This window comes from Ipomoea triloba, chromosome 7 (genome assembly GCF_003576645.1).
Source record: "Ipomoea triloba cultivar NCNSP0323 chromosome 7, ASM357664v1".
NCBI classification, from domain to species: domain Eukaryota; kingdom Viridiplantae; phylum Streptophyta; class Magnoliopsida; order Solanales; family Convolvulaceae; genus Ipomoea; species Ipomoea triloba.
In genome coordinates this window covers 20,320,492-20,339,272 of record NC_044922.1, presented here as the reverse complement: position 1 = coordinate 20,339,272, position 18,781 = coordinate 20,320,492, and the positions used below count along the sequence as shown (strand labels likewise).

Below are 18,781 nucleotides of genomic sequence, written 5' to 3'. Positions count from 1 at the left end.
TCTAGTTGCACCAATTTCTATTGTTGCATCTAAATCTATATTCAGTAGTACTGATAACAAGGTACTAGATGAATTTTGAAGTAGCTTAACCTTAAAAATGGTAGAAGCACTAATCTGTACCCAAGATTGGATTAGATCTCACAAAAAACTAATCAGTGTTAAAGGAAGATTTCAATTTTCTTGAGAAGATAGAGAACGATGATAACTTATTTTATTTGCTCTTAACTTCTTATACAATAGTTTTTCTACGATAGTATGATATATTGATATGTCAACTATTTGTTATTTCTCTAACACAACTATTTGTGTTTTATTTCATAGATATATCTATCAATGACTTAGCACCAAATACTTGATAAGTTAAATGGTTGCAATAATATTCTTTTAATTTGCTTATTTCATAGATAATATATCTTATCAATTTTTTTTAATCATGGTTTTGCACTGATAGTCTCTTGTAAGTTGTAATGGTATATATGTTTAACAATTAACATATCTCTATATTTATTCAATTATTATTCAAACCTGGCCTCAATCTATTAAAATATCTAAGTGTTTACAGTTTTTTTATAAAGAATATTTTTTGTTTTCTCTTTATTAAAGGAAAATTAAAATATTGAAGATCGAACAAGTGAACTACAACTTGTGGAATAACGGTAAATATGGAATTTTGGATGAACAAGTACCTGTAAAATATAAATTGTAACTAACTAATTGTTCTGTTAGTAATTAGTGTAAATTGTAATATTACAAGTTTACAATTCGATCTTGTAAGTTGTAAGTTGTAAATTGTAATATTAAGTTGTAATTTCTTAAATATTATTTTATTATTTTTGAGTTTATCAGTTCAATTTAGAGTTTTAATCAAGTTTTTAAATTTTAAAATCAATTTCTTAACATTTCGGGTTTAGCAATCGGAACCTAAATCCGGATTGATTTGACTATCCCAAACTCAAAACAATTTACTCATTATTCGGTTCAATTTTAGGGTGTAAAAAACCCCAATCCAAAAAACTTCAAGAACTCAAATTGCCCAGGGTTAAACCTAGACTTAACCTATCCAAAACCTGTGCACTCAATTAACATTTGCGACTCAAAGTGCATCTTATGCACAAGTGCATTGCACTTTCACATATCATCGGGTGCACTTTATAAAATTACTCGATGCGTAATGCTATCTACCCTTCCCAATCATTCCCTCCATAGATGATATTTTTTAATTGGACAATTAACTTTCTTTTTAACCAATGATGAGGTCACTCAAGTCATGGACACCAATACTTTTAAGCCACATAATGGGAAGAAATATTAGGAGAAAAATTTGAAGTTGAAAATATCAATTTCCCTTATCAAAATACCACCTTATTATTCCTTAATTTACAATAGCTGATAATTCCCATTTCCACGACTATGATGAGTTTTGAGTTTTCTCTTAGGCATCATATTTGATTTAATCCTTCTCATACAGACATTATATATATATATATATATATATATATATATATATATATATATATATATATAGGAAGGGGTTCGGGTGAGATAAAAGTCGCAGGTGAAAAGTGAAATAGAATCTCAGCCCTAAATTTAAAAAAAGAATTCGTCGCTTACAAACTTCAACAATGTGCACTATAAGGCATAAAAATGTGCACTGGAAGAAGGGGTGTGCATTGGTCGGGTGGGGTCGGTTCGGATGTCGGGAAGGCTAATCTGTGCGGGTTTCAGATATTAATTTCCAAATCCAATTTCGTTTTATATTTATAAAAATCACTTCAAGTTTTTAAAAGTTCGGGGGTATTCGGATCGGTCAGATATCCGAATTCAATTCTCAAAATTACAAAAATAAATAAATATTTGAATTAAACACTTCAAAATTATAAATGTTTGGAAAAAAATGACAAGCTGCAATGTTACACAATAATTGTTGCAGCTACATCATACTAATTAATACTATTGGCAGCATTACAATTTACAAAAACAACTTAAACAAGTCAGGGAAGCAGCAACTTTTCCAAAAAAATACAACTTAGACACAGACACACAGTTACAAAAATTTATAACTATCTAAGTACATATAGTTAAGTACTTTACAACTTCACAAAAATAAATACACTTTGCAGTTTTGCATTTTTGCAGCCATATGCCCATATGATTAGTACTTCCTAGTTCATACTGTGCTTCTTCTTCCTGTGAACTCAAACTTAAGGAATATTAGCAAATAACAAACACAAGTTATGCAATATAAAATAATTAAACATTAGACAATTATAAAGTTGGCTCAGTAAGCTTTTTGTCAAAGTTAGGATTAATTGCTACAACATCCCTCATGAGGATTGAGCAACATACCAGCTTAATCCCCTATATTTCAGATCATTGGTGAAAGTCTTCATCATTGCCATAAATACATAACTACATAATGTCATAGAATAATCAATTATAGAATCATTACCAGGAACTTACTAGTTACCAACTGTCCAACACTCCAACTTACCAACAAAGGCAGCAAGCCAGCAACTAGACAGTTACCAAGCCTCAATAGGACAACTAGGGGCAGCAACTAATTAAAACAGTTACCAAACCCCAATGCCTCACTGCCTCATAAGTCATCACTCAATAATAGGGGCAACAACAGTCATGAATAATAGTATACACAATACATTAATAAAAGAGTATAAAGTATAAAATAATAAAGCATATCATTACAGGAATAGTAGCAAGTGTAGAACCACCAATCCTCCTAGTTGCACTGCCACCATCAGCACCAAATTCTGCAAAATTAAAAGCAGTAGAATGTTAAAACTAAATTAAAATTGTGTGAATGTTAAGAACTAGGAAGTGTTAGTGACTTAGTGTGTTACCTTGTTCAAATCTCTCTAATTCCTCAAGATTTTCCTCAATTGACAGGGGGTATTTGTCAGTCTAAGCCAATCCTGTGTACAAACCAAAACTTTCACAATCTTAGGAGTTAATGAACTACTAAAAGGGTCTAAAACCCTACCAGATGTACTGAAAGTATATTCTGAGGCAACAGTGGAAATTGGTATAGCTAAGACATCCCTAGCTATCTTAGAAAGGATAGGAAATCTTGCAGCATTCAGCTTCCACCACCTACGTATATCAAAAGAAGTTTCTTCTTCAACAATTGCCTCAGCCAAGTAAATTTCCAATTCAGCTTTTTTCTTTCCCCCACTTTCCATCCTTTGTTTCTTAATCTAGGACTTTAACAAATGTTGTGGCCTCCCAACTGTAGACTGTGAAGATTCAGAAGGACTGACAGGAGTAGTAGGGACAACAGTAGGAGTACTAGAGGGAGTAGAGGCAGCATAATCATCAAACAATTCTGTCAAACTAGAAAGCACTTTCTAATAGTAGGTTTTGCTTCTTTCCTCACCATACATGTGAATAATTTGAGTTGGCATGTACTCTAATTTGTCCCTAGGGTCTAGAATGTTTGCAAAGAATATCATCAAATTCATCTTATCTATTTCCCCCCAATATTTTTCAAATTTGGCCTTCATATTAAGCCCCATATGTTTCACAGACCCACCAGCTTCCACCAAGCCATTCAAGAGGCAATATAAACAAGAAATTTCAGAAAAAAATCTGTTAGATGTGACATATAAAGAACTTGAAATTCTGATTGTCATATCATAAAAACATTTCAAGACTTCCACCGAACTCTTAACAGATTCCCAATCAAGAAAATCAGGAACAGACTCTCCTAAATATGATTTGAATGAACTATCACTCTCTTCAAATACTCAAACACTTTCTAGTAAGAGATTGTAGATTGTAACATAACATATATAGAATTCCACCTAGTTCGAACATCTAGACATAAGGAAGATTTCAGTTCAATTCCAATCTAGGAAGACAGGTCCTTAAATTTCTTAAGCCTAGCAGGTGAATTTCTCACATATCTCACAGCTTCCCTAACCTTTTTCACAGAAACATCACAATATTTCAGGCTTTCAGCCCATCTTGCACAACTAAGTTTAGAATATGGGCAATGCATCTCATGTGAATATATTTGGCTTTCACAATAGATGTTCCCTAAGACAACAATTTCTTTTTTAGAAAACCTAGGGCAGTGTCATTAGATGATGCATTATCTATTGTAATAGTATATACATTCCTAATCCCCCAGTTAAGCAAACAAGTTTCTAGGGCTTTTGCAATGTACTCACCCTTGTGTGATGCAACAGGGACAAATGAGATATTCTTCTTACTCAGCTTCCACTATTCATCTATAAAGTGAGCAATCACAACCATGTAGTTAATTCTCTGAATAGAAGTCCAAGAGTCGGTTGTAATACTGACTCTTTGAGTGTTTCCCCTAAAAAAACATTTTACCTTCAGCCTTTCCTCTTCATAAATCAGACTGATGTCCCTACTTATTGTCCTTCTAGATGGAATCTTAAACATAGGACAAGCCACCACAATGAACTTCCTAAACCCTGGACCCTTAACAAATCTAAAAGGTAGTTCATCTATTATAATCATTTCAATCAAGGTCCTCCTAATAGCTTCTTGATTATAAACTTAGGTTCCTAACTCACCCAAAGTAGGTTGAGATGCATCAGAATTTGTAACAACTTGAAAGGTCAGAAGTGATTGTCTAGTGTCTTTAGAGTGAGGGTTTTTCAGACAACTAAGCATGTGGTTTCTCAGAGATGAAGTACCATGTTTTTTGGATTTACATTGATATACTTTGACACAATATATACACTTTTCCTTTATAGTAACATCACTATCATTAGTAATTCTTTCAAAATTGTCCCAAACTCTTGATCTGGAATCAACTTGCTTCCTTTTCTTCGCAGGAACTACAGCAGTAGGTTGCACATTCTGTTAACTATTTGTGTCAACAGTTTGGGCTTCCACCACTGTAGACCCATCATTTGAAGAGTTGGAAGAGTTGGAAGGGACTACCAGACACCACTACAAAAATAGCATATAACGTCGGTTTTAACAAAACCGACGTTGTTAATAATTACGGATTTTTTTTTATTTCTAAAAATAATACGACGTCAGTTTTCTTAAAAAACCGACGTCGTATCTTTAAAAAATTTTAATTTGAGGAAACAGCGTCGGTTTTTTAGAAAACCGAAGTCGTTTCTATTTTTAAAAAATATTCAAAAAAACATACGACGTCGGTTATTTGAAATAACCTCAAATAACCGACGTTGTATGATTTTTATTTAATTTAAAAAAAATTATGTGGCAGGTGCGGGATCCAGATAAAAAATGAATGTATTCAAATTTCAAATTCAAAGTATCTTTTTAATGTAGCTTTCATGGGGTGTTGTGCTACTTTTGCTTTTTGTATTCTTATTTGTATACAACATCCATTCTCTTATAGTCTTATCTTTCTTCTTATTCTATTATATTTTGTTTATTCTTATCCATTATGTTATTATTTCTCACTCATCTTCATCCTTTATTCTTCTCTTTGTTTTTTTCAGCAGCAACCAGTCCGCCGTTGGATGCAAGCCAGAGCTCCATATCTGTGAGAATGAGCTATCTTGGTATAAGATCCATCCCAATGAAGCAAGCCAGAGCTCCACAACATAAACCACAAAGCTGCGAATTGCTTCATGCGGCGGAAATGGTTTGTGCATGCGACAGCAACACCGGAAACCACAAAGAGCTCCACAAAAAAAGCCAGAGCTCCGCATGCGGCAACAACACCGGAAGAAATGGTTTGCAGAGATCAGACATCCCAAGAACAAGACTCAGCGGCGGTGCTACAACTCAGCCACGGCGTATTTTTATTTTTTATTTTTGTAAAAAGCTACTATTTTGTAAGCATTCTTCTTCTTTTGTAATAAGAATACACACTCAGTCATATGCATACGTATTTGTTGAGATGTTGCAGGTATTAGCATTCTTCTTCTTTGGTACAATGCTCAAGTTCTGTAAACAAAACAAAAAAAAACGCTATTGTTTATTAAAAAAACACCGACGTTGTTCTCTGATTTTCTTAAAATAAATAAATAAATAACGTCGGTTTATTAAAAAAACTGACGTCGTTTCTTTATATTTTTATAAAAAGAAGAAACGGTGTCGGTTTTTTACAAAAATAAAAACCGACGCCTTTTCTTTATTTGTTTTTAAAAAAAAAGCATACGACGTCGGTTGTTAAACCGACGTCGTATAATTTACTTACAACGTCTTCCAGAACTACGTCGCAAAATAACCAACGTCGTATGTCAAAAATAACCGACGTTAAAAGTGATTTTTGTAGTAGTGAGACTATGATATTTTCCATCTAAAGAAATGGAATACTATCAGTAAAGTGGTAAACATATTGTAGAATTTCATATACTATACACAGAACACATAACTACAGAAATCCAGAATCAGAAACTTAGAAAGACAGGCATTTCAAAGTTCATCATTTGTCTAAATTTCATAATTGGGGCTTAAACTTGTAATTTAAGGGTCTTACATCCATAAACTTGTAATTTGTAAACAATTTAACATAAAGTGATACAATCACAGTATCACACAAAGAAATCCAGAATCAGGAACCTGTCATCTTGTACAGTTCATCATTTTCTGGATTTCACCATTGGGACTTACCCTGATACATATTTCAGTATTTTCCAGTGCTTCCACCTTATTCAAATTTTCACCAATAATGGCCAATGAATAAAAATTTTCAGTAAACACTAAATAGTCAGTGCTTCCACCAGATTATCATACAATCAAAAATCAGTGTTTCCACAAAAAATCTAGAATATCATACTATGACAGAACATATCACAAAATCGCATAATAAGCATACAAATTGAACTAGGGTTTGCAATCAAAAGTCAGTGCTTCCACCAGAATATGCATATAAATTTAACAACTCAAATTTAAAGAACTAGGGTTCGACGATTTACTTCGTTTCTCACAATACCCCGGAGAACAAGGGCTTCTTTGTACAAATATCACCAGCCGAAGTCGACAGTCGACTACACCACCAGTCCACCACAAGCCACAGCCCACAGCACCACTGCACCAGCCACCAGCCACCAGCTACCAGCACGGTATCCACCAGACTACCACTAGAGAACGAACGAAAAGCCGAGAACAAACTAGAATCTAGACTCTAGAATAGAGAGAACTCAGAGTCCAGAGTCTTAGACAAATGAACAAATCAGTGAATCACATTCGTGATTCGCGAAGGGAGAAGGGAGAGACCACTAGACTAGAGTCCAGAGATTAGAGAAGAGAGAAATCATAATCGCGAAGTAGAAGGGAGAAGAAGTGAGGAACCCTAGTTTCAAAATCACGACTGCGCAAATGACTGAATGCCTTTCAACCTTACCAACATATATATATATATATATATATATATACATACTATGACCAAACGACGTCACACCCTTACACACATACGCAACCCTAAGCTTTAATCGGATTTTTGGGCGGGTCGATTGGGAATTTATTCCCCCCACCCGAACCCCTATTAACCAACGCTGTTTGGTCGCCGGTTCGGTCCACAGCATCTCGGGTTCGGTCGGCTTCCGTTGGGCAAACTCGGTTCACAGATCGGTCGGGTTTTTCGGATAACTCGGGTTCTACACACCCCTAGGCACCTAAGGCAATTGTTTCATATGATCGTATATATATATATATATATATATATATATATATATATATGCTCAAATGCGGTCGCGCCTTCCCGTGCGGTTGGTGCAGTTCGCACCACTCAATGTTAGAAAACACACCACAATGAAAATACACAAAAACACCTAAAAACACACCACACACCCAAAACATGCACCATAATTCCCCTACCTCTAATGGTGCGATTGTTAACATTGTGTGGTGTATATTTACATACCCAGTGGTGTGTTTTTTGGTGATGCGTACCTAATGATGCATATTTGTGTGGTGCATTTTCTAACATTGAGTGGTGTATATTTATATATACATAGTGGTGAGGCCGCACTGACCGCACGTTAAGGGACGACCACACTTGATTATGACCCTATATATATATATCTATGTGTGTGTGTGTGTGTGTACACACACACACACACACACACACATATATCACGCTGGTGACTGGTCGTCTGGTCGACTCTAGACTCTATTATATCATAGGCCAAGTTATTATTCTAGAAGGCATAGTCGTCCGGCACACAGATCAGGATGCTTGCATGCCCACTTCGACCGCAAAGGTCATATCTCATTCTCATGCTCCAAATAAGGTTAACTGCCTTGCGGAGAGTGGTGCCTTAGGCCAACCACTACGTTCCGAGGGGTGCCAACCTCATGTCTCCAGTGCTATTTTTTTAATAGTTTCATGAATTTCTTTATTCTGTCTTATATAGTACATGCTTAATTGTTCATTTCAAAATAACTTTAGCAACCAAATTGTACTATAATATATTTATATGGCTATGTAGCTTCGACGAATTTTTGCAGAATATGATTAAGCTCGTTACAGCACCACTGTACCACCATTATCACCATAATTTCCAATCCCATTAACAATGCACCCAAGGCCCTGTCTACCACACTTATTTTTGCACTTCTATCAGCATTTGCAAATACTTTGTAACCTCCAAAGAGATTTTGGAAGAAATCGGATAAGCAGTTCTATCATATCAATAACCGCTGCTTTAATATTCTGCAAGAAACCTGTAAAACCATTCTCGGGCTTAGAGGACCCGTCTTTTTGATGTCAAGTCATCACTCTTCAGTGATGAATAACGTAAGAAATCAATTTCTACAACGGATTCCTCCACGCTATATTCACCATCAAGGACAGAACTCATAGAAACAGTGGTTTTCTATGTCATGAGGAGTTCCTGGAGCCCTGGGTTGGCCAAAACTGCACTCCAAACATTCGGATCAAAAGCAATTGAAGCAACAACAATATGGGCAACATCATTTTATCTTGGTTGATTGACAATAATGTGATTCTACCTCGGTTTAACCATGCGATCCTACCGACTTCATTGCAAAGGTGACATTAATATGCCATTTTTTCAGACTTGGTTTCACGAACGCTGATTATAGCCTACGTGGCTGGCTGACTGGTTCCCATAAATTCTGGAGCTGAAATCTCCTTGCCTTTTGTTCATAATACGCCACGATGTAGATAAAATAAATTCCATATTCAACTATATTTGAAGTTATCCACTTGTGATTTTGAGGCCTTCATGCTTTATCTCATGTGCATCCATGCAAAAAGTTTCCTCATTCAGTCAATCTTAACTTCCTTACTAGTACCGNGCTATTTTTTTAATAGTTTCATGAATTTCTTTATTCTGTCTTATATAGTACATGCTTAATTGTTCATTTCAAAATAACTTTAGCAACCAAATTGTACTATAATATATTTATATGGCTATGTAGCTTCGACGAATTTTTGCAGAATATGATTAAGCTCGTTACAGCACCACTGTACCACCATTATCACCATAATTTCCAATCCCATTAACAATGCACCCAAGGCCCTGTCTACCACACTTATTTTTGCACTTCTATCAGCATTTGCAAATACTTTGTAACCTCCAAAGAGATTTTGGAAGAAATCGGATAAGCAGTTCTATCATATCAATAACCGCTGCTTTAATATTCTGCAAGAAACCTGTAAAACCATTCTCGGGCTTAGAGGACCCGTCTTTTTGATGTCAAGTCATCACTCTTCAGTGATGAATAACGTAAGAAATCAATTTCTACAACGGATTCCTCCACGCTATATTCACCATCAAGGACAGAACTCATAGAAACAGTGGTTTTCTATGTCATGAGGAGTTCCTGGAGCCCTGGGTTGGCCAAAACTGCACTCCAAACATTCGGATCAAAAGCAATTGAAGCAACAACAATATGGGCAACATCATTTTATCTTGGTTGATTGACAATAATGTGATTCTACCTCGGTTTAACCATGCGATCCTACCGACTTCATTGCAAAGGTGACATTAATATGCCATTTTTTCAGACTTGGTTTCACGAACGCTGATTATAGCCTACGTGGCTGGCTGACTGGTTCCCATAAATTCTGGAGCTGAAATCTCCTTGCCTTTTGTTCATAATACGCCACGATGTAGATAAAATAAATTCCATATTCAACTATATTTGAAGTTATCCACTTGTGATTTTGAGGCCTTCATGCTTTATCTCATGTGCATCCATGCAAAAAGTTTCCTCATTCAGTCAATCTTAACTTCCTTACTAGTACCGCACCGGTGCGATGCACGGATTATATGTATAAGAATATATATATATATATATATATATATATATATATATATATATATATATATATATATATATACAGGGTCATGTTCAGGTGTGGCCGTGCCCTTACGTGCGGTCGTGCGGTTTACACCACTCAATGTTAAGAAATGCACCACTCAATGTTACGAAATGCACCACTCAATAACATTGAGTGGTGTATTTCATAAAATATGAAATACACCACTCAATGTTATTGAGTGGTGTATTTCGTAACATTGAGTGGTGCATTTCTTAACATTGAGTGGTGTAAACCGCACGGTCATATGAAATACACCACTCAATGTTATTGAGTGGTGTATTTCGTAACATTGAGTGGTGCATTTCTTAACATTGAGTGGTGTAAACCGCACGGTCGCACGTAAGGGCGCGGCCACATTTGAATAAAAATCTATATATATATATATATATATATATGTATGTATAATTATATATATATATAGACACACATACACACACATATATATATAGACACACATACACACACACACACACGTAAAAATTGTTTTGGATAACATAATACAGACTAACTAAATATCTTTATAAATTATTAAAGGCCTCTTTATACACCACATTCGACGTAGAAGAAACATATTCTCTTTTGTCATTACAAATGAGTAACTTCAGACCACCGGGGTTATTAACTCTAGACAATGCCACGTACAATTGACTGTGCACAAACACTGGTTTTTCTTAAAAGCAAACCTACAACAGATAATGTTTGACTTTGGATCTTATTTATGGTTATTGCATAAGACAATATCACTGGGAATTGTTTTCGTTGAAACTTGAATGGGAACTTCATATCTGATGGAGTCAGCGATAAGCATGGTATCAAAACCTTATTTCCTACATGAGTTCCAAATAAGATTTGTGCCTCGATGACATGATCTGCCAATTTTAAAACAATTAACCTAGCCCTATTACACAACCCAATAGATGGATCTATATTACGTAAAAGCATAATTGGACATTCAACTTTTAAAGACAAGCAATGATTTGGCAGGCTAGAACACTTAAACCCTTTCAATAATTCAAGTGTGTGTAGCCCCGCTACGACATTCGGAATACTCTCAGTCGGACAAACTGAACCACAACTAAGATATGTGCATCCAATTGCATCATTCATACTACTCATGTACTCATTCACATCGTCAACAACATCAAGTGTCGGTGCCAAAATTGCTCGACCAGTTAAATAAGCACCATCATGTTGCCTTTCACAAAAAAGTGGGAGTGTACTATCAACTATTGCAATTATTGGATCACCATCAAATCCCAAAACATGTTGCGATGGTATATTTACATTTGCCTCCCCGTCATCTTGAGCCCCAACCAATCCATCATCTATGTCAGTAATCCAATTGGCAAAATCATTTAACTCTCGGTGATCTACAACGCTTACCTCAAGTTCTTTGTCAACCATAAGACAGTACAATGATCCCATAAATACGATGAGTTCACACATGCACCAACAATATCTTGTCTAAACCCCTTTGTTATAACCGGTAATATTTTTCAGAAATTTGTCAGAAATCACCGCCAAAAACCATTGTTTGCCTGCCAAATGGCAGTTTTGAACTTCAAGGATTACAAAATCTCAACAAATCACACATAGTCTTATCCAATGCTTCAAAGCAGTGCTTATGCATCATGGGTGCCTCATCCCAAATAATCAAGCTACATTTAATTATAAACTCTGCTAGTTCACTCCCCTTCGCAATATTGCAAGTCCAATCCACATTTACAATGAATGGAAGACCTATCAGGTATTGGCATCTGAGGGTAGTCACTCAAGCTCTGACTCCATGGGGACAAAAGTTTTTCTAACTCCACCAAAACGTACAATTTTTTCTTTTCATCTACCATCACAAAATCTGCAGAGGCAACTATAATTTCGATACATGTTCTATGATTTGAATATAGAATATATAAAACTAAAAGTAGACTATTAAAACAAAACATTTTATAAAATACATTAAAACACACCTTTACCTAGCATGGTTGAACGCAAACAATATTCTACATCTTCACATAAATGTTCCCAAGTTGCGTCCCAAATCTTCTCTGGGGCGTAATAGATTTAGAAGTAAGTAATGTTACAAATAAGCGGCGGAGGGCACTAGCCTTGACCACTTGCTAGCTTCTAGTATTGCATCAATATATTCTTTCTCATCAGAAATCAAACCACGAGCATAGCATGCATCGCGAAATGTCATATACTAAATTCCATCAACTACCTAATGATTTTCAAAACATGTCAGGCCACGAATGAAATTCAATAAACACCTAAGGTAGAAGATCTCCCTAGTTCCAGGAGGCACATAATACAAACGACAGATAGAAAATCCCCGCTTTCTTATATGCCATTCTCGTTCCTTTTTTTTTTTTTCTAAATAGAACTGTTTGGCATTTCTTTATTCGTCAACATCCTAGCACTTGAATAATTCTTATTAGCTTCAAACCATGCTAGGAACATACTATCTTAATTGTTGTTCTTTGAAGCACAGCTTGCATAGAAGCATTTGTTGGAAAACCATTCATAAAGAAAGCCTTTATTTAATTTATTTTGTGCCTTCTTGATTTTCGGAGCCATGCAGACCATTATTTGTTGTTGTCAGCATGTTTGGACTCTTTCAAGATGCACTCCACTTTTATAGCACAAATTTTTGTGGGTTGTCATAATTGTGTGGTTTACATGGAATTGGTTGTTGGACATCTACACGATAAATTGAGCTCATTTCCATTAGAATAAACACACAAAAAGTTGAGAACTTCTATTCTTCCTTCCTTGTCTTCTATTGTCTGAGCACATAATATATAATCTGTGTTGTCAGTCGAGAGCGTTCCGGACCGTCACCGAAAATTAAACGCTTTTAAGGCAGTGTTATTGTAACACGGCACAGACTTTCTAAAATCCTATTCTTCTTGTTCCACGAGAGCTACTAGTCTTCGTTGACGTTGCGTTCAATTTCCCAACAGTTAAAAGCGTTTAATTAGCAACAGTCAACCTTTAGAATCGATAGCTCTTTCTGTCATACCCGACCTATCCAAAATTGCTGCCCTAGATGGGAAAAATTACGAAAGGTGGGCTCGAAGGATGCTTATTCTTTTCCAACAACTGAAGCTGGTCTATGTGTTGTTCTCCAATCCACCTGAACCCGCTAAACCAGTGTTCCCTTTTGTTGGTCAAGAATCGAGAGAAACAAGCCCCGAACCGGATTACACCCCCGGACAAGCATGGGGTGTTACTAGGGATGGCAATTCAACCCACCCTCGATGGGGAAAACTGATCCCCACCCCGAACGGGGGCGGAGATGGGGAGAAATTCCTAATCCCCGCGGGGAACGGGGACGGGGACGGGGAGGGTATTCCCCGCCCCNTATTGCATAAGACAATATCACTGGGAATTGTTTTCGTTGAAACTTGAATGGGAACTTCATATCTGATGGAGTCAGCGATAAGCATGGTATCAAAACCTTATTTCCTACATGAGTTCCAAATAAGATTTGTGCCTCGATGACATGATCTGCCAATTTTAAAACAATTAACCTAGCCCTATTACACAACCCAATAGATGGATCTATATTACGTAAAAGCATAATTGGACATTCAACTTTTAAAGACAAGCAATGATTTGGCAGGCTAGAACACTTAAACCCTTTCAATAATTCAAGTGTGTGTAGCCCCGCTACGACATTCGGAATACTCTCAGTCGGACAAACTGAACCACAACTAAGATATGTGCATCCAATTGCATCATTCATACTACTCATGTACTCATTCACATCGTCAACAACATCAAGTGTCGGTGCCAAAATTGCTCGACCAGTTAAATAAGCACCATCATGTTGCCTTTCACAAAAAAGTGGGAGTGTACTATCAACTATTGCAATTATTGGATCACCATCAAATCCCAAAACATGTTGCGATGGTATATTTACATTTGCCTCCCCGTCATCTTGAGCCCCAACCAATCCATCATCTATGTCAGTAATCCAATTGGCAAAATCATTTAACTCTCGGTGATCTACAACGCTTACCTCAAGTTCTTTGTCAACCATAAGACAGTACAATGATCCCATAAATACGATGAGTTCACACATGCACCAACAATATCTTGTCTAAACCCCTTTGTTATAACCGGTAATATTTTTCAGAAATTTGTCAGAAATCACCGCCAAAAACCATTGTTTGCCTGCCAAATGGCAGTTTTGAACTTCAAGGATTACAAAATCTCAACAAATCACACATAGTCTTATCCAATGCTTCAAAGCAGTGCTTATGCATCATGGGTGCCTCATCCCAAATAATCAAGCTACATTTAATTATAAACTCTGCTAGTTCACTCCCCTTCGCAATATTGCAAGTCCAATCCACATTTACAATGAATGGAAGACCTATCAGGTATTGGCATCTGAGGGTAGTCACTCAAGCTCTGACTCCATGGGGACAAAAGTTTTTCTAACTCCACCAAAACGTACAATTTTTTCTTTTCATCTACCATCACAAAATCTGCAGAGGCAACTATAATTTCGATACATGTTCTATGATTTGAATATAGAATATATAAAACTAAAAGTAGACTATTAAAACAAAACATTTTATAAAATACATTAAAACACACCTTTACCTAGCATGGTTGAACGCAAACAATATTCTACATCTTCACATAAATGTTCCCAAGTTGCGTCCCAAATCTTCTCTGGGGCGTAATAGATTTAGAAGTAAGTAATGTTACAAATAAGCGGCGGAGGGCACTAGCCTTGACCACTTGCTAGCTTCTAGTATTGCATCAATATATTCTTTCTCATCAGAAATCAAACCACGAGCATAGCATGCATCGCGAAATGTCATATACTAAATTCCATCAACTACCTAATGATTTTCAAAACATGTCAGGCCACGAATGAAATTCAATAAACACCTAAGGTAGAAGATCTCCCTAGTTCCAGGAGGCACATAATACAAACGACAGATAGAAAATCCCCGCTTTCTTATATGCCATTCTCGTTCCTTTTTTTTTTTTTCTAAATAGAACTGTTTGGCATTTCTTTATTCGTCAACATCCTAGCACTTGAATAATTCTTATTAGCTTCAAACCATGCTAGGAACATACTATCTTAATTGTTGTTCTTTGAAGCACAGCTTGCATAGAAGCATTTGTTGGAAAACCATTCATAAAGAAAGCCTTTATTTAATTTATTTTGTGCCTTCTTGATTTTCGGAGCCATGCAGACCATTATTTGTTGTTGTCAGCATGTTTGGACTCTTTCAAGATGCACTCCACTTTTATAGCACAAATTTTTGTGGGTTGTCATAATTGTGTGGTTTACATGGAATTGGTTGTTGGACATCTACACGATAAATTGAGCTCATTTCCATTAGAATAAACACACAAAAAGTTGAGAACTTCTATTCTTCCTTCCTTGTCTTCTATTGTCTGAGCACATAATATATAATCTGTGTTGTCAGTCGAGAGCGTTCCGGACCGTCACCGAAAATTAAACGCTTTTAAGGCAGTGTTATTGTAACACGGCACAGACTTTCTAAAATCCTATTCTTCTTGTTCCACGAGAGCTACTAGTCTTCGTTGACGTTGCGTTCAATTTCCCAACAGTTAAAAGCGTTTAATTAGCAACAGTCAACCTTTAGAATCGATAGCTCTTTCTGTCATACCCGACCTATCCAAAATTGCTGCCCTAGATGGGAAAAATTACGAAAGGTGGGCTCGAAGGATGCTTATTCTTTTCCAACAACTGAAGCTGGTCTATGTGTTGTTCTCCAATCCACCTGAACCCGCTAAACCAGTGTTCCCTTTTGTTGGTCAAGAATCGAGAGAAACAAGCCCCGAACCGGATTACACCCCCGGACAAGCATGGGGTGTTACTAGGGATGGCAATTCAACCCACCCTCGATGGGGAAAACTGATCCCCACCCCGAACGGGGGCGGAGATGGGGAGAAATTCCTAATCCCCGCGGGGAACGGGGACGGGGACGGGGAGGGTATCCCCCGCCCCGACCCCGACCCCNCGGGGAGGGTATCCCCCGCCCCGACCCCGACCCCGATCCCCGCTCCCCGCTCCCCGCCCCGTCCCCGATTCCCCGTATATTATTATATTATATTATATTATATATATTATTTATATACAAAGTATATAAGAAACTAAATATTAAAATATATCCTAGAAGTTCATTTGTTTTGTTATGTACTTATATTTGGACTTTGGACTTTGAAGGAGTTTGAAACAGTTTAAAGTGTTTGGGCATTTTATGATTATGTATTTTTGTTTGAAAGTTTGAAACTTTTGGATATTTATAATAATTTTAGAGTTTGGATATTTTAATTTTATTGATTTATGTATGTTGAATTTGGACTTTGTTTAAGGATTCAATGCTTAGTTTCTTTTTTATAATATTAGTTTTTTTTTAAATTTACATAATTTTAAAAAATCCCCGCTGGGATTCCCCGTCCCCGAAAAATCCCCGTGGGGACGGGGATGGGGAACAATACCACATCCCCACTGGGGAACAGGGCGGGGACGGGGACCCCATTCCCCGCCCCCGCCCTGCCCCGTTGACATCCCTAGGTGTAACCTCGATCTAATTTGAAGATGACAACATTGCAGCCAGAGGATACCTTCTGTCACAGATGAATGACAAGCTCTTTGACATCTATGCCAAACAAGACTCGGCAAAGATCATTTGGGAAACACTATCAGAAAAATATGGTGCAAATGATGTTGAAAGTCAAAGTGTCAGAAATAACAAGAACAAAAGGAGTGGAAAAATCAAGAAATTCAAAGGAGTCTGCTTCGTGTGCGGTAAGGAAGGGCACCGAGCGTTTCAATGCTATTACCGCAAGGGCAAAACTAGTGGAGGACAAAGCTGAACCAAATTGAACCACAGATCAATTGGACAAGAGCAAGATGAGTATAGCATTCCCTTAAATAGTAGTTATTTTTTATTAAGTCGCATTTGCTCTAGTTTCTGAGAGCTTGCATAAAATGAGATATTATTAGTACTAAATGTTAGTTGAGTTGTCTAAATCTTTGAATACATGTTAGTACTTATTAGTGTGTTGATAGCATGGAAAAGTCATCATTCTTGAATACTCTGTCTAGGAAGGTGGTTTTTAAGTAAACTTTTGTTTCACCACTCGACCTGGGAGTATCAAAGAAGTATGGGGTTGATCATGCAGGCTAGTGAAGGGCTACTTGAACCTCACTTGAAATGAGGTTGACTTTAATATGTTATTAAACAATCAAAGCCTTGCAATAGATATTGCTTAAGTAGTGCAATAATAGTGTTGACTTAAATTGTCTTTTTATAAGTATGAATTTCTTTTGAGAATAAATATGAAATTTGTACTACGTTGCATTACATCGAGATTATAATGAGTTATGTAATGAAGGGAAAATTGTGAAGTTGAAATTAACTTTGAATGCTAAAGTTATAGATGCTAAATTTCAACAATTATGTAAATAAATCTTTCTCTAATGCATGCCAGTTTGGATCTTTGAGTATGAGATCTAATTTTCTAAGAAAATATGTGAANGGGGGAGGGTATCCCCCGCCCCGACCCCGACCCCGATCCCCGCTCCCCGCTCCCCGCCCCGTCCCCGATTCCCCGTATATTATTATATTATATTATATTATATATATTATTTATATACAAAGTATATAAGAAACTAAATATTAAAATATATCCTAGAAGTTCATTTGTTTTGTTATGTACTTATATTTGGACTTTGGACTTTGAAGGAGTTTGAAACAGTTTAAAGTGTTTGGGCATTTTATGATTATGTATTTTTGTTTGAAAGTTTGAAACTTTTGGATATTTATAATAATTTTAGAGTTTGGATATTTTAATTTTATTGATTTATGTATGTTGAATTTGGACTTTGTTTAAGGATTCAATGCTTAGTTTCTTTTTTATAATATTAGTTTTTTTTTAAATTTACATAATTTTAAAAAATCCCCGCTGGGATTCCCCGTCCCCGAAAAATCCCCGTGGGGACGGGGATGGGGAACAATACCACATCCCCACTGGGGAACAGGGCGGGGACGGGGACCCCATTCCCCGCCCCCGCCCTGCCCCGTTGACATCCCTAGGTGTAACCTCGATCTAATTTGAAGATGACAACATTGCAGCCAGAGGATACCTTCTGTCACAGATGAATGACAAGCTCTTTGACATCTATGCCAAACAAGACTCGGCAAAGATCATTTGGGAAACACTATCAGAAAAATATGGTGCAAATGATGTTGAAAGTCAAAGTGTCAGAAATAACAAGAACAAAAGGAGTGGAAAAATCAAGAAATTCAAAGGAGTCTGCTTCGTGTGCGGTAAGGAAGGGCACCGAGCGTTTCAATGCTATTACCGCAAGGGCAAAACTAGTGGAGGACAAAGCTGAACCAAATTGAACCACAGATCAATTGGACAAGAGCAAGATGAGTATAGCATTCCCTTAAATAGTAGTTATTTTTTATTAAGTCGCATTTGCTCTAGTTTCTGAGAGCTTGCATAAAATGA

General features: G+C 36.6%; 1 protein-coding gene across 1 annotated transcript; it reads right to left on the bottom strand.

The window, feature by feature from the left end:
• Positions 1-3,865: 3,865 nt before the first annotated feature.
• On the bottom strand, positions 3,866-11,692 carry LOC116024306. Its single transcript, XM_031265201.1, has 4 exons — positions 11,034-11,692; positions 4,354-4,474; positions 4,132-4,239; positions 3,866-3,937 (listed from the first exon to the last, which is right to left on the bottom strand). Exons 1-4 carry the CDS (start codon positions 11,690-11,692, stop codon positions 3,866-3,868), a joined length of 960 nt encoding a protein of 319 aa, XP_031121061.1.
• Between the last annotated feature and the right edge of the window lie 7,089 nt (positions 11,693-18,781).